General features: G+C 42.6%; 1 protein-coding gene across 1 annotated transcript in view; it reads right to left on the bottom strand.

Moving 5' to 3' along the window:
- Positions 1 to 3,393: 3,393 nt before the first annotated feature.
- LOC108939217 (LHFPL tetraspan subfamily member 4 protein) overlaps positions 3,394 to 27,376 on the bottom strand; it is a 35,525-nt gene continuing 11,542 nt past the window's right edge. The window contains exons 2-3 of the mRNA XM_018760372.2: positions 10,879 to 11,115; positions 3,394 to 3,639 (exon numbers count right to left, since the gene is read on the bottom strand). Of these exons, the coding sequence (XP_018615888.1) occupies positions 3,635 to 3,639; positions 10,879 to 11,115 (242 nt within the window). The 3' untranslated portion in view covers positions 3,394 to 3,634. The remainder of the gene's footprint in view (positions 3,640 to 10,878; positions 11,116 to 27,376) is intronic.

Here is a 27,376-nt window from a genome sequence, read left to right as displayed (position 1 = left end):
TGCAGAAAATCTTGACTGAAAGTTACTGAAGGAAACATGTTTTAGAATATTTGAAATAACATTTAAAGTACTGAATATCAACATGACGGTCAAAGGAAGGGGCCTCCAGGTTTATGTGAGCCAACTGAAGGAAATGTATAAAATCATATAACTATTATACTGTATATACACTATGTGAGTCTATTGTTGACCCATTTTTGAGTGGTGAGTGAACCATCAGATATAACTTTTTTCTCTCTTTGAGTATCTTTCTGTAGTTCCTCTGTAGCCTCCCAAAGCACAACGGAAGTGTGATCCTGAGGACCCTCTCCTGGTAAGAACTTTCTAGAACGAGGGCATGAAACACCACGCAGGGAAGAACACTGTCCTCTGGGGGGCCTTCAAGTTTAGGAAAGATGAGAGATCCTTCCCAGAAACTCATACCCATAAGAATATTTACTTAGACTGTTGGATCTGCGTGAAATATACTTAATGCTCAATTAAGATGGCATCTAGTCGGGACACACTTTGAAGTGATATCTGTTGTTATTCACTGCAGACCCTCTCATTTTTAACAGAACAGAACAAAACTATTATTCGTAGCAATAGGGTCAAGATATACAGTACTGTATCTGTAATATCAATTTGTTTGATATGCATTGTATAACTTAACAATAATTCAAACGGTGTGTGTACCGCACACACAAATGTGTATTATTCTATTATATAACTGCTGTGTGCAGTTTTAAAAAAGGAGTGATTCTCAGCTCTCATAATGTGTAGAAATGTTTGAAATGAGTCAGTGCCTCCAAAGATTAAGTTCAAGAATACAGCTGGTGAATATTTCATTATCAGTGCAAAAATGTGTTCAAGGTACCTCAATGCTGTACACGGAAACCTGCTTGCAAGATTCAAATTCAGGCCTAATAATACCATTATGCGTACAATAACAAGCTAAAATCAAGTCAGATTGTTAAAATGAAAAAAGAAGTCTTCACATATGTGGCTTTTCCCCCCACATCTGCAGGACTGGTAACACTCAGATGGTTCACGATGAGAAGCTCTGAGGAGTTTGATTTTTGTAGCTCAATACATCCTAAAAGATGGATTTGCTCTGAAGAAATCCAAGTGTGTTGTGGAGTGCCAAAAAGTGCTGCCTCACACAAAGACCTTACTGTTGCGTCTCCGTGCATCACTTCAAATTTCAAAGTTATCCATTAAGAGAATTTTCCCACAATTCTTTGCAACTTTCCCGTGGCTTTCTCTCTCTCAGCGACCTATTAATCAGTCTCGTTTCCTACAGTACCTTACCTTGCTCAGCTCCCGGCGCGTCCCGGGTGCAGCTCTGTGTGTTTCCGGAAGAGGGGCCCCCTCCCTGTTCTACACGTCCCTAATTAAGAAGGCCACCCGCTGAGCCGATAGACGAAACAAATACGGCTTTCGGAGCACTAACTAGCTTCTGAGATGTGAAGAGAAGTACCGGATGCTCAATCAGAAAAAAAAAAAAAGAAGCTAAGCTAAAAACTAAAGAGCGGAATTTGTTTATGATGAAGACGACCCTTACGGCTCGGCCAAGCACCAAGCAACAGTGTGCGCAAACTAAAACATATCCTGATCTGGTGCTCAGCGGTGCTCAGATGGTCACACCCGTAGTGTTAATAATATGCCACCCAGCAGGAGCAGTTCTGAGCAAACCGTTATTGTCCCTCTTTGTCTTTATTGACCACGGTCACTGACCTGCCTGTTGTTTTACAGTACAGCTTCCTGAGATTTTGCTGTGATTTACAAATTTGAAACCACTCTACTCTACGAGGTGTGGTCTTCCAGGTGTATGGAAAGGAACTTAGTTCAATTATCCACAGAATGTTATTACGGCACATACAGAATTATTTGATTCTTGTGACTTTGTCAAACTGAATATTTTTAAATTTTAAAATTTACTGCCACCAAAATTCTTGAAACTACCATGTTCTATGTATGCTGGCAATACATTTACTTATTGCAAATTGCACCTGTTTACAAAAATCTGTGTTCATCCATTGTTGAATGCAATTGCTAGTCGTGTTGCATAACTGCTAATTTTCAGGTTTGTACAAAACTTCTGGAAGTTATCAAAATACCTTCCACTGGCTTCCGTCCCCAGTTTTTTGGTTGACACATTGTCATTTTGGACCTTAAAAACGGAGCTTACTGTTCAACACACGCTGTCTATTCGACAAATTGCATTTCGGTAGGATAAGAGATGAGAAACCCAGACTCCTCAATGCAATGACACCCCAAATAGCTCATCAGAACTTAAACCGATGCAATTATTTGATTTATGAAAACCACCAAAATGAAACCTTTCATCTAGAACCCAAAGTGGTGCTGTGTGCTGCCACACAGAAGCACAAGGAGCTGGACGCCATGGTGAAAGCTCACCTCCATCCTGTCCTACCAGAGCTGGGTGGACTAAGTGAGGCTTATTTCGGGTACCAGGCCAAGATGATCAGTGCTTGTTGGCCTGAGTCGAATGCAGCATGCAGGGCTTTACCACTTCAGCAGAGTTGAACATTCCAGTCGAACCAGCCATCCATCCATTGGAGGGGGAGGGGGGCTTTATTTTGAAGGTCCTCAACTGCCAACAAACTCCCTTTTATGAGATTTTAGAAACTACTAAATTAAACGCGAGCAACCAAGGTTGACATGAGTCAGATGAACTTAGAGCAGGGGGTTCTGGGAACACTTCCAGCAAACTCCAGACGGCTCCAGCAAAGCAGGATGTAGTGTTGCAGTATTCTCTAACGCCGCCTTTTTTGTAGAGCAGGTGAGTCGTTGATCAAGCAACAATTAGGTTTTCTTGCCAGAAAATTACTCTCTTAGTGCACTTTGAAAACTTAAATTTGGAAACTGAGGTCCGCATCACGTCACCTTGAATGTGATGATACACTGACAAGGGATGGAGACTTGTCAAGGGGCAACTGTGAAAGTTCTTACCCTGTTTCTTCATAAAGATGTCATTTATAGCATGTTGTCCTTTTGAAATTAAGTTACAAAGTCGTTGAGAGAAAAGAGTCCTTTTTTTTTTTTACAAGGAAATATGGGTCCATCCTTTTAAAAGTCTCTGTGTGCTGTAGAAAATTATTTTTTCTTGGTTCTGTTGAGTATCTCTTTATTAGCACCCAGGTGTTTGTGACGTGCTGACAATGATCGCTGTGCACCTCACAAGGCTCTCTTGCTGAAAGCTGGAAATAATTATATCTCCCTGGTAAATAAAATACATACTGAAATAGATATCACAGAACACCACAGTTGCAAGGAAGTATAACTGTCATTCTCACCACTATCATCACTGCCATGATCATCACCAGCAGTAGAAATATATCAGTGTTATTAATTTTCCCAGAGGTGCTGACTTTTTGAAAGCTGCAGTGAATTGTTTTTTTTTCCTGTTTCATGTCAAAAGACACGTTCGTGCGGATTGTTTTCCAACGTTGAAAATATCTGCCTTCCAAGTTCTATATTACAAATGGCTGTATGCAGACCTCCACGCGGACGTTGGAGGTGTGGCCTGAAGAGTCGAGGGAGGGGTTAGAGGAGAGGGGGCGGTGCAAGACAGGAGTCTGCTCAGTGCATTCGCTGGACTCCCAGCCTTGGCTCTTTGCTGTCCTGAACTTCAATCTAAGAAAGTGAAAATGGAAGAAAACAATCAAAACTAACACTGTACTTGTACCACATGCATCAATAATAAACCAGTTTTCAATTTTAAATTTGCACACAAAGATTTTGCAGTACACAAAGATTGTGTGTGAGGATGAGGCATGATTATTTTTCTGGCCAGTAAAATCTTATGTTAGGGTAACCACCTTTATACAGGCCTTGGAATCCACTGAAATCAATTCACTTCAAAACCTTGTTGTAATTTGAACAATTCAGTAATTATAAATAATAAATTATGATAGTTTGTCAACATACACAGTCGTTCTGGGCTTCTTCCATAATTTTAAAAAGTGAATTCCATGAAAACCCATAGAGTTAATTTAAGGTAAGCTTGAAACAACAATCCTACTGTATTTTCAGATGTAACTTTATTTAAAAAAAGTCTCATAGGAGTTGGTTTGGATTGCTTAGCAGTGGCACATTCATGTTAATATTGACATATCTTCGAAATTATTAAATAGCATTTTGGTTCATTTTTGCTGAGCTTTTGCCAGATACATGAAGCCAACTCAGGAGATCAGTGTGCTTCTGTCTCTCTGTTTCCTGTCACTGCAATACTCTGCTGAGCTCCTGACTTGAGTCACATCTGGGGTCATCCTATACAACTGTCTTTCTGATTACATTTCATTTAATTTCTTCATAAATTCTCAGTATATTTCTCATAGTCATGAACATAATGTTTAATGAAGTATAGTGTAATGTATCACTACTGCTTATGGTTAGGGTTACACACACACACACACACACATTTTCAGAACCGCTTGTCCCATATGGGGTCGCGGGGAACCGGAGCCTACCCTGTAACACAAGGCGTAAGGCCGGAGGGGGAGGGGACGCACCCAGGACGGGACGCCAGTCCATCACAAGGCACCCCAAGCGGGACTTAAACCCCAGACCCACCGGAGAGCAGGACCGTGGTCCAACCCACTGCGCCACCGCACCCCCCGGTTAGGGTTACATATATTATTAATTTACGTAACATACAATATTAATTTATTTACATAATATACTCAGTACGCATAACATAAATTTTAACAGTTCAATCAGACATAAAAAAAAAATAAGCATTTAAACATACAGTATTATCTTAAACAATTAATTATCTGCTTAGCATGTCCTTGCGTAATTCAGCTTAAAACTTTACCATTATATTGATTTGCATAAAACACAAAGATTGCTTACTTTAATAGCAACTCAATGAAATATTTGTTCAAAGGCCTGCCTAAAGCTGTAAAAATAAATGTTTGTATCCTACATTGTTCATGAATCTAAAGATCATTTCCATGCATTGAGTACAGGAACATTATCATGTGTTTTTTTTTTCTTTTTTTTTATTTCAAGAAAGGAAGAAACAAGACAAAAAGAAACAGAGTTTTGTTCAATTCAAGGATAATTTACTTCCTGCATGTGATCTGACTAGTCTGATAGAATCTTGCATCCAGTCCTAAACAAGCAAAGGGGAAAAGAAATGAACATAAATCATGTTTAATCACTGCATCCTCGAGCAGTAATTGAGCATGAAACACAAGTGCTAATGCAGCTGTCCTGCAATCTCACTAAGACATCTCAGCCTGTTTATGATGCGGTAAAATACCTGCGTATAGTGAGGCACTACTCGTGTATTCAAAAAGGGCATTTTTTTTCCATCATAATGGAGCTTTTCCATGGAAAAAGCAGTCCACCCTATAGGAGTCCACTGGAATTTTGAAGGCTAAGAGGACAAATGAGTGCATTGGTGGTACTAGGCCTTTCAGCTACTACCATTTGTGTGAAAAAAGGGTATATTTATCGTTACAAGTTAAAACAAAACCTCTCCACACCTGCTTACTCTACTCTCGGAAGTCATACTAAACTCAGCAATTGACTGTCAGAGAATGAAAAAGAATGAGAGAGTAAGGAGCCAAGTGGAAGCCCGAGGTGAGAGCAGATATGATGGTGTTGATCTGGGAGAATGTCATTACAGAATCAGCAGGATGTCTCAGCAAGGGGTCCGGAGGGCAATTAAAACCTATGAGTTTTTCGTCCTGGTTGAAGACGGAAACAGTGGGGATGCCCAGCTGCTCGGGAAGCCCCCGTGCATGGTGTGCGAAATGCCAAAAGGGGCACCTCACAGGTATTCTTTGTGCGACACCTGCAACGCACTACAGTGCTCTTGCCCTGCGATGCTGAGACTCAACCTGTCCTACAGCACTAACAGCGACAGCGTTACTCGGTATGGGACACGCTGCACAAGTCCGAAATAGCAGAATGTAGCGTTTGACAACTGTGCCTGGCGAGAGTCTGTGATGAATGAGAGAAGGAAAAAGCGGAAAAGCCTTGAGCTCGACTGGCCAAGCCATGCCACTTCCTGGCAGATTAGGTCAGCGCGACCCGGTCGTTTCCATGTTGGTGCAGTGAAAACATTTGAACGGAAAGCATGTGATGGGGTCAAAAAAAAATCTTGGATCTAGTACTAGTCTTTTTTTTAAAGACTGTACATGAGTGGACTCATAAATTCAGCTCAGTTGCTCAGCTAAGAAGAACAGATACAAGGAACGTAGCGTAACTTAATATGTATGATGTTAAGAACATTTTTGATAAAATTCACTGACTCTATATACCTTCTGGATGATCTGCTCAGGGGTCTCCAGTGTGAGCACATTAACTGGAGCAAAACCCTGAGCAAATAATGGACCACAACTAACTATAACAACTACAGGGTCAGTCTGTTGTAATGCTGTGATTCGTCGAATGGTACCAGTTAAAGACTTTTTAACTGGCACTTATTTCCTGCTGTTAACAGAATTGTGATTAAAACGTGCAAAGTACTTGCAAATTTATTAACAGCAAAACAAAAACAAAGCAGTAAAACTGTGCAAATGCAGAGAACTGTAGAACAATATAGAAGACGACTGTCTTCGTATTTACAGGGCTCACTGATTTCGACAAGAGACACAAGGGAGACGTTTCTGGACGCGCTCTGTTTCTGTGGACGCAAAATGTCAACACCCACTCGGTGGCACTTAACATCTAATACAGTCCTGTTTTTAACTAATCAATTGACATAGGTCCTTTTCTTATTTCCCATTCATCAAAGGATATCCGCTTGGCTCTGGAATTTACAGTGACTAAGATTTGTTGACTTTGTTATTACAAACAACAGCAATTAAGCCCAAGCAAAAGAACAGTCCTGAATATTTTAACCATCTGTTGGTGATGCATATATTGAGCAGAATGTATACCATATGGTCTGGGAAGTGTAACGAGTTGTACTTAGCACTGGAATTATTGACAGCCTGCCTTTTATTTATTTATTTATTTAGGTTTCATTCAGCCCTGGAGAAAAGAGTAGCTTGTTACAAATATGAGATGATGGTAGGAAAACAGCAATAGAATTCACATCCGCAGACAGCGATACGTGGACATGCATGATGCATACAGGGAGTGTATTTGAATGAATGTAAGATTTTTTTTTTTTTTGATTATGTGAATGATTGTGAGATATCTCTTTTCCCAAGGTACTACATTTTAACAGCTGTGGAATTAATCTTCTTACAGTTCCCCACATCCATGAACCTGAAACTCCACACCACGGGTGGCTGTGTGCAGGTCCACAGAATATGTAATATCCACACCACATCTGGATCAATCAGTGCTAATTTAAGCCAGGCAAATAGTAAGCAGTTGAAAACAGGTGAAAAACAAACACAAACACACATACACAATGGCTACAACCGCTTGTCCCGAGCACATATCAATATTAAAAGCCATAAATGTGCATGAAGGGGGGCTCGGAGTGGTGTGGTGGGTTTGGCCTGTGCCTGCTCTCTGGTGGGTCTGGGGTTCGAGTCCTGCTTGGGGTGCCTTGTGACAGACTGGTATCTTGTCCTGGGTGTGTCCCCTCCCCCTCCAGCTTTGTACCCTGTGTTGCCGGGTTAGGCTCCGGCTTGCTGCGACCCCGCTCGGGATAAGTGGTTTCAGACTCTGTGTGTGTGTGTATGAACAAGGTGTGTATGAGTGCATTTCTGAATAAAAACCATGGTACAAATATGACCCCCCAACTAGAACAGTCTCTCCACACACACCCTCTGTGTTTAGGGATGTCTGCCTAGGGCTATTTTTCTCCTTTCTCTTCATTCTTCTTTTGAACAGGTCACTGCAATATTCAGCAACTACAGAGAATTTTATTTTACCTTTTCCTGGCAGATAGTGGGTTAGAAATAAAATGTGCCAAGGTTACCAATGGCAAAGTCCAAATTAAGAGAGAGTCATAAGCAGAAATTTGTATTCATCCATCTTTTCCTGTGTCCAGGTACCAACCTTGTCACTCCAGCAAATGAAACTTCATTGCTAAGACTGTGTCTTGAGTGTGTCTTAAGCTGGAGCAAAACCCAAAACGCTTGTCCTGTGAAATTCCATATATTTATTTTTAACATGTACGAGAGCAGCTATTATTCAATGCTGAAGTAAACGTCCTTAAAATTTTTATGCAACCCGCGTAGGAAAGCGATGATAAATAAAATTTATTTTTTGATTCCCGAAATGCAATGCAAGCAATTAAAATAAATGAAGGACTAGTTAGACTAAATTTTAAAAATATCTTGAAAAACAAAGCACGTCGATATTGAAGTGTGTAAGTTGTACTTTCTTCACAGTATCAATTTTTAATTTCCTTCAGTATTCCAGCTGTAAACTATCTGGTGTATATCTGGCTCCCAAACATCTGATCCAGCATCATCATTTTAATTTCATTAAAAAAAAAAACATTACATGGGCAACATTGTCTAACTGCAGTGCTGTCATACTGATCAATGTTTTCTCAATTCTTCCACTTATAAATCATTATTTTAAAGCAGTTTGAGCCACCTGGAAAAGAATAAAAATTACAACAGTAATACACAGCGTGAAGCATTCAGTTTAAATACTCGGTATGTGAGAGTCTTTGCCTTATGGACCTGTCCTCATTCGAACAAACACTGCTTGTACCCTAGCAACCTCCAGGCATCCCCATAGGGAAGGGTACACCAAAGCTGTAGTGGACCCTCACCAAGAGAACTGGCTTTTGTGGACAAGGTTAAATTCCCAGGAGCCTTTCTGAGGTAACAGGTAAATATTCACCGTGACATGACATTAGCCAGCACAACGACATGGAGACTGCGCAGGACCTCGTATGTCAACTCATCCAGGTAATAAAGGTCGAACGCTGTCATAACGCCTCTAAAACATTTGTACAGTAACCGCAAAGTGCAAAGTCACAGTGCTATTAATATTGAAGTTATCCTGGAAAGAGAAAAATCTGCAAAGACACAACTGAAATGGTGCTTTACTTTGCGCATGTTTAGTCTGGGCAACATGGTAGCAAGTAGCGCTGCTGTCTCTCGGCACCTGGGTGGTGCAACAGAACATGGGTTTAATTTCTGCTCAGTCTGTGTTGAGTTTGCATGTTCTCCTGTGTTTGTGTGGGTTTCCTCCCACATTCCAAAGACTTGCTTACAAGTGAATTGGTGACTTTAAATTGCCCATAGTGTGTATGTGTGACAGAGTATGTTTCAGTCCCGTGTAAACGAGTGATTCATTGCATGTAGTATATCTAGCATAGTAAGTCACCTTGGGTTAAAAGGCATGGGCTAAATACTGCTACGCAGTGTTCATTGGAAGTTGCTTTGGAGAAAAGCTTCTGCTAAATGAATAAATGAAGAGGTATGCTAAATATCCTGGGCATCAGTTTGGGTAAATGGATATGTTATTAGGGTAGAGGTCATGTTTGTCTACTTCTTCTACACTAGAAGACAAATGCCAGTGATTATGGTCTTTGCTGTTGTATCAATGAGGGCTCCGAGAAATGTCAATCATGCTGCATGATGTTGTTGGGAAACCACGCAAAGAGATGATGTTACACTAAAACGGGGTGTCAGAACCAGTTAGAAAAATTCCCCTGCCGATGCTTGAGAAAGCTGACATAAGTTTATACTATATAACCTTTTTTTATTTCAACAGGAAGGAACAGCAAGACCATAGTTAATGTATCACATTCTGGGAAAACTCAATGTCTAATTTATGTCATTCCAAAAATTATAATTGTATTATTGCTAGTAAAAAAATGTGTTGTTTTTTTGTTTCAAACCAGTTGTAATGAAACTTTTTGTTTGTGGTCCAAGTCACTTTTTCTAAATGGCTAGCAATCAAAAAAAGTGAGTGTTCTGGTGGTGCTGAGAAGGAAAAAGGGAAAGACAACAGATTTAGAAATGAAAGTGAAAGTAATAGTGAAGCATGAAAATTTTATACTGTACTTTATTTATATTATTATTCTATATTAATAATATTTTAACATGAATAATGTCTGAAATTAATGAAAAATATAACTCTGCCCTTTTATACAACATAGCATTGTTTATATACCCTTATGACTCCTATCATGGAGTATGGCAGAATTCTCGACTTTTCGAAAATTACCACCTGCACTAAGGATTGAGCCTGGTTGCTGAACATTCATCTCAGTGTAAATGTTTAGATTAAAAAGATGAACAGCACTTCCAAACTTAATAAATTCATTTGCACAGTACACAGTGCAAATGTTATGTTTTTTGTCTATGTTTCAGCTGGATGACTTTATCAACATACAAGTGTATGATGTCAAGGTGCACATATACAGGTTATAGAACATTTGACAAATTACAGTATAATGTCACAATTATTGGACAAATATAATAGAAATGAGCCAGTATTTTACTAATTGTTTGTTTTCATGACTTGTTCGTTACACTATTGTTGCTATTCATGTCATCATTACAACACGTACTTTTCTTGTCTTCTTTGATTTATATTAAGTGTACCATTTAATAACTGGTCTGTTTTCTGTGATCTGTGTGTCCAAAAATTGCAACGTCACATGTGTCTCTTGTGTACGCCTGAGCACTGATGGAGTCATCTGTCTCAAATGCCTCCGTGTGTTGTGCTAATGAAACATTTTTACTAATTTTATGAGTTCTGTCCCGTTTTTTCTTCTAAGTAAATCTTCCAGAAGCATATTTTTACCAAATTGCCTGAGAAAACTCTGGTATGCATACCATGATACAACATGAAACAGTAAATAGTAAACATGGTCGTAAGTGCCTATGTAATTTTTTAGCGTACTCCACAGTTTTTGTTAACCAAAAATGTTTAGATTGAAGAGAATGTCTGCTTCAGGAGTCCTTTAAGAGCCAGCATTTTGTCAGTTACCTTTGTTGTCGGCCTTGACCTCATCGAGGAGTAGGTCGTTCTGCCGGTTGCCCAGTACGAAGGCCAGGAAGGAGAGAATGAGGGCATCCAGGATGCCAATGATCGCCAGGATGTAGGCCCAGCGCACGGAGCAGTTACCCAGGGTGTACTTTCCCGTCTCTTCCCCACACATGTCACGTACCACCTCCGCATCCCAGCCATCCGGGAAGATCATGCAGCCCAGGACCAAACACACGGCTGCAGAGGGTATTGGGTATTTGTAGGGTGAGTGGGGGTTGAAGAATGTTAGGAATCAGAAGGAGGCAGTGGCCAGCCATGGGGAAGGAAAGGTGCAGAAGAGGAAAGAAAGAAGTTAGAAATTAATCACAGAAAGACAGGATCACCAATAAGTATCTCCAACATGCCCTTGATACAGAACGCATAATGTTAGGCAATACTATTTTCTCCACGTGAAATTTTAGGGAAGAAGGTTGTCTTGATTGCCAGGACATGGGCAAAAACCTGACAAAGAAGAATTAACCATTAAATGTGCTTTGCCCAAACCCATGACTCCCAAACCCACCCTTGTGTCAAAGACAGCTGCTCTTGTCAGGCCTGAAGACATGACACTCGACCCCAGACAGTTCATGTAATTTCTGTGTTTGGGGCCAGTATCCTGGCAACCTATTCAATTTCAAAGGCTTTAGTTTATCTCTTAATTTCCTCACATGTGTCTGATCCGTTGTCCCTCATGGTTCTAAAGGAACATTTGTTTTTTCAAATCCAACTGTACAGTTATGGAATAATGTATTGGGTCTTCTGACTGCTAGCATGCTGTGCTTCTTTTTCTGTTTCTGTTCCCTCCTCCTCCTTATTCAGCTGCTATTATAATTACTCTTCACTGTGTTCAAGGGATTTGAAGTTGAAGACAGCTCCTCTTTTTGTTGATGGAATACTATTTCTCCTTACACTCCAAAAATACTGTACGTGACAATTCAGGTTCTCAGGATCTTTTTTAGGTTTTGCTGAGTTAACTCAGATTTCTCTCTATTGGAGCTAATTTGCTCCCAGCACAGGGCCTACATTGCACTGATACAGCAGAGAGGGCATAAATCCTCAGGTATCAGTTTACACCTCTGAAGCGATGCATTCATCTCTACTATAGCACATATCTATACACATACACATATGGGCGAACACACAGGAACACATACATTGAAAAGAAATCAATGGGTACAATGTAAAGGAACTCATGTTTACTAGAGAAGTTGCCATTATTTGGACAGTCCGATCGGGAATGATGACAACCGAGATTATAACGAGTGAAACGAGTAAACATGGGCTAATGCGGGCTGAGACTTTAACGCAGCACTGTCGTAACCGTGAAGAAGACTGCAGTTGCTCTGGTTTCTGGTTTGAGCGGCACACTTGTGATTAGACACCGGTTCAATCCCTGCTTAGTCTCTGTGGAGTTTGCTTGTGCCCACTGTGTATGTATGGAGTGCCTCCAAAAGTCCATAGACCTGTGTTTCACTTGAACTGGTCACTCTGAATGGCGCATGGTGTGTATCTATGCACGAGTGTGTTACATTTCTCTGCTGCATATTTGGATTAATCACTGTAGGGAGTTCAGTTTAGTGAATATAACGCTATAAGTCACCTTGGATAAAAGTGTCTCCTCAGTGAATCCATGCAAATGTTATGTTTTTTGTCTACAATGCCCTGGAGGGGTGGGCAGCCACTGGCACTTGGACCCCCAGAGCTTTATTTTTCTCCCTTGGCTTTTGGTCAGGAGTTTTTTGATTTCTTACCTTATAGCTTACTTAATAGCTTTACTAGCTAGTACAGTTCCTGTAATAATTTAACATATAGCTAAGCTTATATCTTTGCTACCACTCTGTTTCTCGATCTTTTGTTCAGCGCTCTGTCACTGTGTGAGAAGAGTATAAGAATGAATTGAATTGAAGCATAAATATCTTGCACCGTCCAGCTGTCAGAAGGAGCACAAAATCCAAATTTGGTCATCATAAATGCAAAGAAATCCCTCAAACAAAAAAAATGAAACTCCTTTTAGTCGAATTCTTGGAACTCGAAAGGGTATGTCTATGACTGTATGATGGAACATGTTGCTTAAACATTATTTATAGATGCGACCAGATCAAAGACTGTAATGCTGCATGGAACAAATTCTTTTCATTCTGTCACTTTAGCAGCATCCTCTACAGCGTAGCCCCACCTGCTCATGTTGAGTGTTGCCTGCACCCCACTTTTAAAACCCCTCTGGCAGAAACATATTTATCAACTCCTGCGAGGAGACTCAGAGACCACATGGAAAGTGTAAGTTGGTACGCCTTGTTAGCAACCTGACTCTGCAGAGCAGCAGGTGACACAGCAATTCACCCCCCAACAACACAAGCCACCACCGGAGTAGGAGGGCTGCGTAGCGAGGGAAGCCAGGCACCAACGGTGATACGAACATCAGCCGATATCGCTGGGTGTCATTGTGTCCGTGATGCTCGGGGGGTGTGCCTGCAGAGGATGTTGGGTATTTGAAGAGACGGGTCCCACTGTGTTGCATGGTGCAATTACCTTTTTTATTTGTGGGAACCCTGACTCACACACCCTAAATATAGACTGGCTCCCAAACTGGCACACTCATTTATACACGACACATGCTGAACACCATGTGCAGAGCAGCAGACCTGATGAAACGTGGTTTTTGCTCACGTTTGAATAAAAGCCAGGCCCTATTCCACGCCCACTCCGTACCTCACTGCCTCTGCTGTTAAATAACACATCCTCCCTCATCTTCCTCATGCAGCAGACAGCTTTCAACTTAGACCATTGTATGTGTGTGTGAATATGTCTCTGGCACTATATAGCGAATTCTCTATTGGTTCCTCAAGAGCAGAAGTTCTTAACCTTTTGTAGGATATGGAACCCTTAAAGAATCTACTGAAACGTCTGGACCCCCTCCTAGACCGCTCGCGGCGAACCAGAGCCTAACCCGGCAACACAGGGCACAAGGACACACCCAGGACGGGATGCCAATCCGTCGCAAGCCACCCCAAACGGGACTCGAACCCCAGACCCACCAGAGAGCAGGACCTGGCCAAATCTGCTGAGTTACCGCGCCCCCTATTTTACAGCACAGTAATATTTAAATTATATTTGTAACTATTATTTAGTTGGACACTAAATAAAAAATGGGTCCATGAGCTCAGGTTTAAGATGGATCGATAGATAGATTGTTTCCTTCTTTCATTTAGTCCAGTGCGAACCCTGAGATTCCCTCACATTCAAGGGTTTATACTGCAATTCCCCCGGAGCTAGAACGCCCAAACCACACCCTCCTCCCCTGGGCACAAGCCCCTTAAGGTCCATCACTCCGACCTTGTTGTTTATTCCCCTGCGCTCAGCATATTTGGCCCCAGGTTGAAGATCAGCATTCCAAAAATATCTCACTCGGAAAAGACGCAGAGCTTTGAAGTTCCTCTCTTTTCTTCCGTTTTTCCCCTCATCAGATATTTGTGAACTAGAGCTGGGAACTTCAAAGCTCCAAGCAAGCTGGTGGAGCTGGCCCCTCCGCAGAGGCTGGCCCACTTTCGGCGCCTGCGCCCCATCTCCTGTGGTTCCCCCCTCTGCTCCACTCCGTTCCCTACCCAGTTGCATCATCCAGTCATTCCGAGGCAGAACCGCGAACGTGTGATGCTCAGAATCGCAGAAATCACAGAGTGACGTGTGTTTAGTGCGTGCGTCTGTGTTTCGAGGTGTCAGATTTAGTTAGCGATCAGTGACCCTTTAGATCTACAGTCTCAGTTAGGTGTTTTTCACATGGCTAGTGTAACATGGCATTCCATATTCACTCCAGGGCTTCTCTAAATCACTGTGACAGGTGGACATCATCGTGCAAGCCAAAAGGTCACTCACTCACTTTTGGAAACCGCTTGTTCGGGTCAGAGTCACGGCAGTCCGGAGCGTATCCTAGACACATTGGTTGCAAAGCACACTCATGCACATGTCTTTGGAGTGCAGGAGGAAACCAGAGCACCCACAGGAAACCGATGCAGACACAGGGAGCACCTGGCAAAATCCACAGACGCTGAGCTGGATTGGAACACAAGCCCAAGGAGCCAGGCACGGAAGCAGCAGCGCTTCCTGCTGCACCACCCCAGGATAGAGTTGCCAGCACAAAATCATTGTAACCTGTCCATAACATAAGCCACTTTTAAGTCTATAATTACAATCTTAATAAGAGACACCCCTTCATGTATCTGCAGGTTAGTTTCAGTGAAAACCTGATGCTATTATGATTTATAAAGGTCCTGAAGCGGCCATCATGCCCCTAAACTGTGGAGCACTCTCCCTACCACAGTAAGCAACACCCCCCTTTTTGCAGTATTTAAAAGAGACGAAAATCCCACCTGTTTAACCATGTGTTGCAGTAGGTGACCTAGATGATATAGTTGCAAGTTGTTCTTGCTTTTCCTTTTCTCTTTCTTTCTCCGTGAGGTGTCCTGGTGTCCTGGACAACCTGCCCCGAGTGCTGCTGGTCCTTGTCAGGCCATGCCATGACTGCTAATTAAAACATCTGGGATTGCAGCCAGGAGTCCATGATTGCCAACTGCCACCAAATGGATCAGCATCCACTGGACGTAGACTCTTAACGGCTTCAGTTTTCAGTTCTGCCATATTAAACTGCCCAGGAGGGATGGGGGGGTGGGCAGCCACTCCTACTTCAACTCTCAGAGGTTTACTTTTTCTTGTCCTCTTCTATTTGGGAATTTTTCATTTTCCATCCCTCAGCTGCCAGTTAGCTTACTCAATAGCTAATTATTTCCTATTATATGTTTACTGATGTTGCGCAGTATTTTCTGGAACTTTGTTCAGTTCTCTGTGTCACTCCAGCACGAAGAGACATCCAGGGGCAGCAGGTAATGTAGTCATCTGTGTAGCTGCGCTTGGCGGTCTGGGGTTTGAATCCCACCTCTCATTGCAGTACCCTGGATCAAGATATTTGCCTCAAATTGCTCCAGGAAAAATAACCCTTCTGAATAAAAGGATGAATTACTGTTAGTAGCTAAAAAAGGGCTCGGAATAAAAGCAGGAGATAAATGAATAAAAACAAATGATTACAAGGAAGAAGTCCTGTACATGGATGGAGTGGAAATTTCACTCTTCGCATTCTTTTTCGGCCATTTGGATACCACCTGAACAAAGAACAGCACTGTCCTTAAATAATATTGTTTTATTATGACTATCCAAGGTTAATCATTATCAAAGCATCTCAAATATGTTTATCATTAATTTGAAAATCACTGTAATTAAATGGACTACTCTATGAGTAGTAGGGGGGGGGTGGGGGAGCAGTGGGTTTGGCCAGGTCCTGCTCTCTGGTGGGTCTGGGGTTCAAGTCCCACTTGGGGTGCCTTGTGATGGACTGGCATCCCGTCCTGGGTGTGTCCCCTCCCCGTCCTGCCTTGTGTGTGTACTATATCAGGTACCGTATTTTTTTTTTTTAAGGAAAAAATTTTCTTATTTTCACTATTTTTCCTTACTTAAAGGATTTTCAGATTAAAACTTTTTTCCCCAATAATAGAGTAACTGAAATGGACTAATGTTATCTAAATGGAATCTCTCACACTGAGCTTGAATGCTTTGAACCCCTTTTATGAACACTTGCCCTGTCCACTGTCGGAAGTGCTATGATTCACAAAGTTTTTATAATTTCTCAAAAGGATAAGGTTTTATGCCGTTCAGTCTGCTCTCTGACTGGATCAGGAGCGATCGTATGTTTGTCAGCAGTGGTCTTACCTACACTGGCTGCAATGAATTGGCTACGGCTGGTAAAGAGTATCGAGCAGTAGCTTTCTGTTGGTTACTTCCTAAGTAGAAGCTGGATGTTTTGCATTTTAGGTGCACAGTACTAACAACAAAGCGAACAAAGTCCTGATGGACAACATTAGGGAGTTTTCTGGCTGGAAGTTTCATTGCAGATTTGTGTCTGCTGATCCCGAGGAATTATCTCAATACCTACAGGCACTGATTGCTCCCTACAGCCCAACCAGACTGCTATCGACTAAACCAATCCAGCTCTGCCTGCTTGGTGGTCCCACACACAAAAGGTCCAAAATTAAAAGCACAAAGGTTCTGACATCAATGTGATGGAATGACCTTCTCTCTCACTCTGAATCACTGAATCCCTCTCAAAATTCAAGAAGAGTCTCAAGAAACATCTCTTTCTGACCAACATCTAATATGTTATCTGTTTAGAAAAATAATAAACAAACAAACAAACAAACAAACAAATAGCTACTTATGGAATGTATAGTCATTTGTAGTATGGTATATGAGGATATAACAAATAGTGGGGTGTGGTGGCGCAGCAGGTTTGGCCTGTGCCTGCTCTCTGGTGGGTCTGGAAGTCCTGCTTGGAGTGCCTTGCAATGGACTGGCATCCCATCCTGGGTGCGTCCCCTCCCCATCTAGCCTTACGCCCTGTGTTGCTGGGTTAGGCTCCGGCTCGCCACGACCCCGCTCGGGACAAGCAGTTTCAGACAGCGTGTGTGTGTAACTAATTGACTATACCGAAGAATCAAGAATCAGAAGCAAACTGTTCATATCTGCGAGAATAGTGGTTAGAGCTGCTGCCTTTAGTACAAAAGGTCGGAGGTTCAAATTCTGTCTCCAGCTGTAGTACCCTTGAAATGTCCTTAACTGAAATTGCTCAGTTGTGTGAATGGTTAAATAATTGCAAGTAGATTAACATCACAAGTTGGAGAAAAGTGTCAGCTAAATCTAATATTGTGATTCATCCATTATGAACACTTGTGTTCAGTCGAACAAATTGCCTTGCTCTATGAGAAGTAGACTGACTTAACGTTCAGGCACAAAAAATGTTTAAGAACCTTGGGCATTGAGAGCAGCTCCAAGGAGTATAGAAACATGATATGTTACAATCTCTGATTCAGAATGAATGAATGAATGAATGAATGAGTGGCACAGTAGTGCTGCAGCCTTACAATGTCTGGGTGATGCATGAGGACATGGGTTTTATCCCCACCTAGTCTGTGTGGAGTTTGCTCTCCCACTGTCTGCATGGATTTCCTCCAGGTGCTCCTGCTTCCTTGCACAGTCCAAAGACATGCAGTTCACATGGATTGGTGACACTAAAATTGTCCATTGTGTGAGTGTGTCGCTACCCTGAAATGGACTGGTGTTGGAGCGAGGTGTGTGCCCCCTCAACCTTTCTCCCGGTGCTTCTGGGATAGCTTTCGGTTCACCGTAACCCTGCTCAACTGGATGGATGGATAAATAAATGGAGACGTAGACAGTAACAGGTGCAACGAAATGAAGAAATGAACAAGTGTTGTTATGAACTTCATATCAGCTGCAGTTGAAATATTTTATGAAAAATGCCATAAACAATAATGTTTAACAAATGCTTTAAAAAAGTTTAATTGCATCCTTGTATGATATGACATTATTCCAGACAAACCGCAGAGACTGGAACAAGGTGGTGTTTCTCAATGGGTTACTGTTCAAAGTGGTTATCCCTCTCATTTAAACACACACACACACACACACACACACACACACACACAAATTGGCTGAAGCCGCTTGTCCTGATCCGAAGCCTAGCTCGGCAACACAGGGCGCAAGGCTGGAGGGGGTGTGCACACCCAGGATGGGACGCCAGTCCGTCACAAGGCATCTGAAGCAGGACTCAAACCCCAGACCCACCAGAGAGCAGGACCTGGCCTAACATGCCACACGCCCGTGCCCCAGTGCCCCCTCCTCCCATTGAAACCTAAGAAAATAATGTCATGAGTTTCAAAGAACAAAAATACTTATTTTTAATATAAGCACGTCTTCCAAACCGCTTGTCCCATACGGGGACACGGGGAACCGGAGCCTACCCAGCAACACAGGGCGTAAGGCCAGAGGGGGGAGGGGACACACCCAGGACGGGACACCAGTCCGTCGCAAGGCACCCCAAGCGGGACTCAAACCCCAGACCCACTGGAGAGTGGGACCTGGTCCAACCCACTGCGCCACCGCGCCCCCTCTTAATATAAGCAAAGGTCCTATAAACAAGACAAACAGCTAAGCTTTAGTCTACGATCTGGCCAAAGCATGAATGGCACTTGAAAATATTCAGTAAATATTCATTAGTGTATTTGATCTACTGGGAACAGCAGCAGCAGCAGCAGTAATGGCAGCAGCGCAATGATTAAAGAGCAGGCACTCATCCGCAGCATTCGAAAATCTGCATTTTTTACCACACTTGTCCACTCCTCCTTATGACCCAGTTCTGCTTCATGAGTTTGTATAAATCATTACTTTTTTCTCCCTTTGGTTTGGATCGAATGCATCTGCACTGCATGCTTCTCTTTGAACTCGCCTCCAAAAAAAAAAAAAAAAAAAAGACCGGAGAAAAGAGGAAGGACGGTTGCTGTAGCAACAGAAAGGAGTGATGCCAGGACCAGTCCTTGGGGTCTTTTTTTAGAATTAGTACCTTGCGAAGAGGAGAGCACAACACTACAGGGAAGCAAAGGCAGAGTACAAGCTGGGCAAACTCACACACACACACACACACACACACACACACACACACACACACAAGCAGGAGAAATAGGAGGTGAGGGTGGAGCTGTGGAGGGGATGAGTTAGGTTATGGTAAAATAAGATGAGTTAGAGTAAGTAAGGGTGAGGTACCACTTAGCTGCGGTACATCAGAATATGCTGGGGATCATGGTTGAAAAACCTTGCTTGAGAAATTGAAAAAGAGACATCTTCGCCGAAATGTGTGACGTGGAGATGTATGTTTGTGCAAGAAAAATCAAAGTTAAATCATGAGGAATTCTTCGGGAATGCGTAAAGCTCACTTTTATTTTTGGACTCTGTGATTTATCTTTCTTCATCATTGGTCATGCAGGGACTACCACAGCCGCTTTTAGGCAACTTCATTTCTGTTGCCGTTTATTACTTTTTTCCTTTTTTGGAAGGGGAAATTTGCTTCTGAAATGAACATAGGCTCAACTGTATGTGTATGAATATATGTAAAATTCAACAATTCATAAAATGTTACCATTTACTGTGCTCTTACAGAAATGTTTCGGGATAGCTGGTAGCGTAGTGGTTCGAGCAGCTAGAGGTTGCAGGTTTGATCCCCTCCTATGGCTGTAGTACCCCCGAGCAAGGGGTTTACCCTAAAAATTCCTCCAGTAAAATTTCCCAGCTCTATAAATAAGTAAATAATTGTAGGTAGACTAACACTGTAAGTCACTTTGGAGAAAAGCATCAGCTGAATGAAAAAATGTTTAAGGGGTGATCTTAAAAAACTTTGCTCTACCTGATTATAATTTTGGGTACTGCATTTTTTGGACACCAAGTTACCGAGCTCATTTTGAACTTTGTGCTCTATGAGACACACGTGTTCCGTTCATCACAACACAATTAAGTATTTCTGGGTGAACGCATGGGTCAGTTGCTTGAGTCCCAAGCTTCTCCTCGTACTTGACTAAGCAAATGTCTGGAGAGTAGGCAGCATCTCAGGTGAGTTCCCCAAGTCCATATCATACGTTGTCTCTGCTCCACGAACAGAATGAGTTCATCGCAGAAAAACTACTGCAGTTGTCTGAGAGTATCTGTATAATTACTGATGGTACTTGAGAGGTAGCTCCGAACTGGGAAAGAAAAGGGAAATAATTGCCTGTCATAACGGACGTGTCTCACTGTCTGTGTTTCTGTATTTCCGTGCGTGTGCGTGTGCGTTCACGCGTGCCCGTGCGCGTGTGTGAGTGCTGGATGCTGTACGTACGCAGCTTGTCTGGAGGGAAGGGCAGCGGATCCGGTTAAGCGGAACTGCCGCTGGACGCCTGTTCCCCAGCTGTCGGCTCGCTGCACGCTCTGCGTTCAAGCGCAAAATGCCCTACGTGTTTTAACAGATGGCAAAAACACACGCAAGTACACTCTCACACGCACTAAACACAAAATGAGAATGCAAGCTGCTGCTCTCAAGACCAAAGACACGGTGGACACCGTAAGGGACGATGAGACAAAACAGCAGTTGAGGAAATAATACTAATAATACTAATAATAATAATAGTAACAATAAAGCCAAAAACAAATGATACTCTTCTGGAGAATCTGCAGTGCTGGCGCAGCTGATGCAAGTTCCAAGTGGGGGAAACCATGGCAACCGCGGGGGGGAGGAGGGGGGGTGTGGAAGGCTGCAGTAGCCATGTTGTCAGCCGTCTGTTTTAAGTGCTGAAGCTTTCTTACTGCTCCTCTGTCTGGGGCCAAAGAAATGGTGCATGGAGCAGGAGGCTGGAGACGGCCCTGGGTGATGGGGTAAATCTGGGCCTTCTTTACTGTTACCTTACTAGTGTCTGGAGATAAACCCTTCACTGCTGTTTACTAAACCCCCCCCCCACCCCCCTGCCCAAATTGAGAGGCTAATAATAATTTATGATTTTTTTAGGGGGGTGCAGTGGCGCAGTGGGTTGGACCACAGTCCTGCTCTCTGGTGGGTCTGGGGTTTGAGTCCCGCTTGGGGTGCCTTTCGACGGACTGGTGTCCCGTCCTGGGTGTGTCCCCTCCCCCTCCGGCCTTATGCCCTGTGTCACCGGGTAGGCTCCAGTTCCCCGCGACCCTGTATGGGACAAGCGGTTCTGAAAGTGTGTGTGTGTGTGTGTGTGTGAGAGAGTGATTTTTTTAAAGGGGGAGCGGTGGCGCTGTGGGATCCCGCTCTCTGCTGGGTCTAGGGTTTGAGTCCCGTTTGGGGTGCCTTGTGACAGACTGGCGTCCCGTCCTGGGTGTGTCCCCTCCCCCTCCAGCCTTACTGTGTTTCCGGGTTAGGCTCCGGTTCACCGCGACCCCCCTTGGGACAAGTGGTTTCAGCCGGTGTGTGTTTTTAGAAACCACAAATGCTATATTGCAGATCAATGTTTTAAATGTATTTGTCATTGATCCCTGGAGCGGTGCAGGAAAAAAGCTAGCTGTCAAGCTGTTATAAGAAGCTGCAAAGACCGTTGTGCCCCATGTGTGATGTCCCAATATAGAAAGGTGTGGACATCCGTTTGCGGTGCAGCAAGCAGATACCTCACAGAGACACAGCTGTTCTGTCGACACCCCCCCACCACCTTCAGGCCTGACTTGGCTTCAGTGGCAGCCCTCCTTCCACATGACACTCTGGAGCTCGCAATGCATTTGTCATGTTAGTTTTACCAATTTGTTCATTTATTGGCTTACTTGCTTCTTTTTCTTCAGTATCCAACTAGGTTGTACTGCTCACATAAGAAGAGCAGGAAAACTGAGGAGGAAGTCAGGATTCTGATGCTGACAAGAGTTAATAACATACAGCGGGTTAAGCTTGCTTGTGTTTATTTTTTTTTTTTTTGTTTTTTTTTTTAACCATGGTTGCAAGTTCATGTATTTATATTTCTAGCTGTAATGAGAATTTTGCTTTATTATTTCACTGTGATACAAACTTCTCGAAATTTTGCTTGTCTCCATAGAATCCTTTTTTCTGCTGTACAAAATCGCTCAGGTCACAGCCTTTGCAGTTACACTAACTGGCAAACAATAACCAGTTTTAAGAACTAAAGAAAGCATTTCTGGGTAGAAAACATGAGTGATTTTGCACCTGTTACTGCATTATAATATTGCCCATTTGAAATCATGGTAATTTATGCAATATTTTACAAAAATGTACCCTATGTCCCTCAGAAATTCAGACCAGTGAGACTGTCTTTATGCAACGCGGTCATCATATGGGTAACAAAGCAATTCCCTATCAAAAGAATGAAATTGGCGGGCGAATGGAATACCTCTGAAATGGTTCCAGTGGCTGCAGTGAAAGTTTATTGCACAGGAAAATTTAAAAATGTGCTGTAGTGGGGTCCCGAATCTGGGGTGAAGCCCATATTAAACCCTCTGCTTCCCAGAATCACTGTGGATGAGATTGGATAGGCAGTAACAAAAAACGGACGGGTGGACATGTGGATAAAAAGTGCACTTCTCAAGAATGAAGAGGCTGAAAACTCAGAGAGGTTCCTCTTTACCTTTTAATTGTCTTTGCACTTCCTCCAGGTTTGCTGCCCCCATCTCCCAATACAAAAATGAGTAGTAAAGACGTTGAGGAAGAGCGGCGCTCAGACACGGGGCTCAAAGTGTTGCAGGTGGGCTTTGCACAGTTGAATGGGGGCCAGGCGCTGTGCTGTGTTTCAGCAGCACATGAGCACCTCCCAGCTCCCATCTGCAGGCATATGCTACCTCTAGACTGAGTTCAACTGAGACTGCGAGGTTGAATGCAGGCAGCAGCACCTATGTGCCCGTGGTGCACGTGGCACTGAGGATGGCCACAGTCACATTGGCAACACTCCTGTTGACATGTGTTAACGCTGCTATTCCGTTGTTCGTGCCCAAGTGGTGCAGGGCTGCATCGAACAGTCGAGGCTCCTATTGCACTCACAATACTGCTATCTAGCTCGGTAACAGCACCTTGATCTGCTGGACTCAGCTGACACTGATAAGTCCTCACGTACCCCAAGTGTGGTTCTTAGCGGTCCTTTGGAAATGTGAAGAGCCCTCAGGTTGATACAGTGTCACAAAACAGTGTGAGCCACTGACAGCAGAAACAGCTGAGACATTTTGAGTTGTTCCGAGGCTCTAGAATTTAAGGATCTCAAGTGGATTCCACTTCCACTATTAACCTAAGTGTAGGGTGCATGTCCTCCACTGCTGCCATGCTACACTAACCACAGCATCTCTATACCATATACACAGCAACTAGGTGCCCATGTACTGTATCTCAAAAAGGCTACTACACACCCTCAGATGTAATAGGATGGGTACACCAGATGGTAGACAGTGTAGGCAATGCCTGAAATTGCTTGAGAAAATGGTATTGCCCCGTTTCAGTGCAGCACACAGTTTTTACCTGTCAACACTAAGAACGCAGTGGCAACAAGCTCAAGTGTTGACTGAGCACTTGAACACTTAAGGACGAATTAATGAATATTCATGCTGTCCATTCAGACAAAAAACTGGTGATCGTGGTGGAGTACAGGCCTCCCTCGAGCTACAAACTGTCTTTATCCAAAATTTCAACTGTCTCTTGGCTTTTGATAACCAAGTTTCAATTTCCAGAACAAAAAAAAAATCGCCCTGGGAATGTTACCCTAAGCTTGTAAAATAAAATTTGAAAGTTGCACGTTAGGAAAGTGAAGCAGAAGGTCATAAAGGCACTGTAGTTGGTGTTAATGTACCATCAACTGTTTCTTGTTGGTTTCCTGAGTTTGCTTTGTTTTCGCACATTTTTGCAGTGATACTGCAATAATGACTGCCAAGCCTCCTCAGTTCTCCACATCACCTTTTCTCTTCACTCGTTGAGAACAGTAACAGTCGACTGATAACAGAAACTGCACTTATTTTTTGACAGATTTCGCTATTGAATATTTATCGCTGTCTACTAAATATAAGTATAACACAATTAGTTTCCAAAATGTACTGAAACATACCCATTAATGACCTCATTAAATGTTTCGTAATCATGAAGTGATGCACGTGTCTGTATCCAGATCTCTCCTCTTGTTGGTGAGATGCACTTTTGTATTGTTTTCTGAGATGGTCATCACTCAATGAATTACATGTAATTTAAATGTGTTTCAGATTTTTTTGAAGTCATAGGTTATTATATAGATGTTTCACAATTTATTGGTTTGGGGTTTTCCAGTGGGCTGGAAACGCAGTATTATTTTAACACATTTACAATGTAAAATAATGGGAAATAGAATTTCCAAATCCAGAATTCTGGTACCTGCACTGTTTCCTAGGAACGGATTCATTTCATAAATCAAGAGATTGTAGTATAATTGTTGGGCGTTGCTCCAGGCTGCCCATGAAGATAAAAGTCCATACGTCACCAACATGGGGTACAGTGAGTTATTAGGCACAGCTTTTATTTACCCCAAAGGTAAGGCCCCTTCAGCAGCATACCTGGGTTTAATCCCCAAGGTTTATGGATGCTCACTTAACCTAAGGCAGTTTGAATCCCTTCTTTACCACAGGGTCATGCTGACTGTCCACCAGATCTGCAAATGAGTTAAAGCAAAAGAAACTGCAACGACTGTTCATGGAAATGTTGTGTATGCATACGTTCCTGGCAGCTGTTGCTAGGCAGATTTTGCTGTGTTTCGAACTGGAATGAAACAGTGACGCCACGCACAATGCTGCTCCCGTAACCCGCCATATTGCCTTCCTGTCCCCGTTTCTACACTGTCAGACTCCACAGGAAAGGATGATGGAGCAGAGAAATAATAGAGAAATTACTGAACAAAGCATGTTCTCTGGTTCCCATGAAGACAGCTAGAGAGTTTTTTCTAGAAAAACCCAGATGTTTCCATCCTCCAAGGTGTGTTTCACAACTATATTTAGAAATATGTCAATGCATCTTTCCAGCATCGGTACTGCTTCATCTTGTGTTATTACATTCACCATTTCAGGGGAATAGAGATCTTTTCCGATGCAGCGACTGCAGCGTTTCTACTAGGACTGGAAGGAGCACAGAAGCAGCTGACATATGAAATAGAATAAAACATCTGACTGGAGAGGGGTGGGAATAAAATGATAATAAGCAGCTTGTGGGGTTGTGTAGAATTATAATAACTAGCGTCTTTCATTACATAACAGCTTATTTGGCACTGGTTCCACTGGAAAACATGAAAGGCAGAGATAAAGAAGGCCAGCATTGGTGTGGAGCATATGGCTGGTGGTGAGGAAAGGACTCTCCCGTTGGCAATATTAACTGATAGTGGTGCAACACCCTACATACGTCAGAAGGGAGGGACAAAATTATAGCATGGAGATGGAGAACTGCGCACAGAATACATTAGGATGAAAAGCAGGCTACAGACATATTAAAACATTTTTGTGCAACTTTGCTAGTCTGCAGCTATACATAAACGTCAATAGAATTAATATATGTAAAACGGAAAAAGAGATGCAAAGGGTTAACCCACGTGAATATTTCACCTTCCAGATCACTTCAGGCTTAAGGTCACCATTTAGAGAACAATAGTTTCAGACCTGGGATTCATGTCCTTAGACTCTGAGAATGATCTTGAGCCGCAAGACGACCTGCTGCTGGGCCATTAAGATTTCTGTGTTGTGACAGATCGGTGGAGACTGGACCATGAAAACCCATGCAAGCATGAAATCTATGAAATGATATCTAGCAAATCAGTTCTGATGGAATTTCCCTGACGGATCCTATATGTGTAGCCGGTATACAGGAGTTCCTTAAGTTACACCGTAGTCGACTTACAACTTAAAACAATCCGAACTTTTGACAGCCATCCCATCAACCTTATATTATTACTGAGTCCCAATATTCGGTCGTAACGATATCTGTCTGCTGTACAATGACATTGGCAGACCACATATTTGTACTTGTTTGGGTCTCAGTCAGTAATTGTGATTTGCTTACAAAATATTTTGCTTGACCTTCTCTTCAGGTTACTTTTTGTTTAAAATGCCTAGAAAGTAAAAAACTGAGTGTTCTGGTGGTGCTGAAAAGAAAACGGATAAGACAATTGATTTAGAAATGAAAGTGAACGTAATAACATGGCATGAAAATATAATGCTGTACCGTATTGATATTGTTATTCTTCATCGGTATTATTTTAACATGGATATTGTTTGAACTCAGTGGAAAAAATACAACAAATCCCATTACACAACATAGTATTCATGCATGTTAATTGCTTATATATTGTAGTGTGTGCCGTTCTGAGTTTTGGATGGTGTGAAGAAGGATGCAAGGACACCGTTCATTAAGAATGTTTATTCGAACCCCGGCACGTAGCGAGAGGTACCAGGGAGTACAAATGGAAATAATGCTCTCGGTCCGAAGACCCCTTTTTCCACGAGGACCTACACCTCAAACCAGTCGCACACACTCCCCAACAGGTACTCACCCCTTATAATTCTTGACAGCCCCCAACAGCAGTTGAACAACCACTTTACATTTTCCACAATTCCCGTCATTCACAAGTGCTTACAACAAACATCTGTTCACGCTGGAACACGATGCTTTTTTAGTGACGTGGGCCGTCAGTTATGGTTTGGAATATAAGTTGATTTTCGACTTGTGACAAAGTCAACTTACGACAGGGCTTTTGGAACGCAAGCCCGGCGTAACAAAGGACCTCCTGTACTGAAAGTCAGAGGTCTATTCACAGACATGCAAGAAAACAGATCAATGAAACATAGAAACACTAATTTCAGTTCATATGTGGCTCAAAGCGAATCACTCACAACCTGTCATAATAAGAGGACTACACTTGAGCTACTTTGAAACCAATTAGCACCAGCGGGTCCCAGCTGCTCTGACTGTGCGTCATTATTATAGTGCTATTAGGGATATCAGGAATACCTGGGCAGGAGGCTCGTGTAGAAAAATACACCTAGTCTGATGCTCTAGATGTAACGTATACATATGTTAAATGCCCTC

The sequence above is a fragment of the Scleropages formosus genome, chromosome 19 (assembly GCF_900964775.1).
Source record: "Scleropages formosus chromosome 19, fSclFor1.1, whole genome shotgun sequence".
Classification (NCBI taxonomy): Eukaryota; Metazoa; Chordata; class Actinopteri; order Osteoglossiformes; family Osteoglossidae; genus Scleropages; species Scleropages formosus.
Note: the sequence above shows the minus strand (reverse complement) of the source record. Positions and strands in the feature narration are given on the sequence as shown.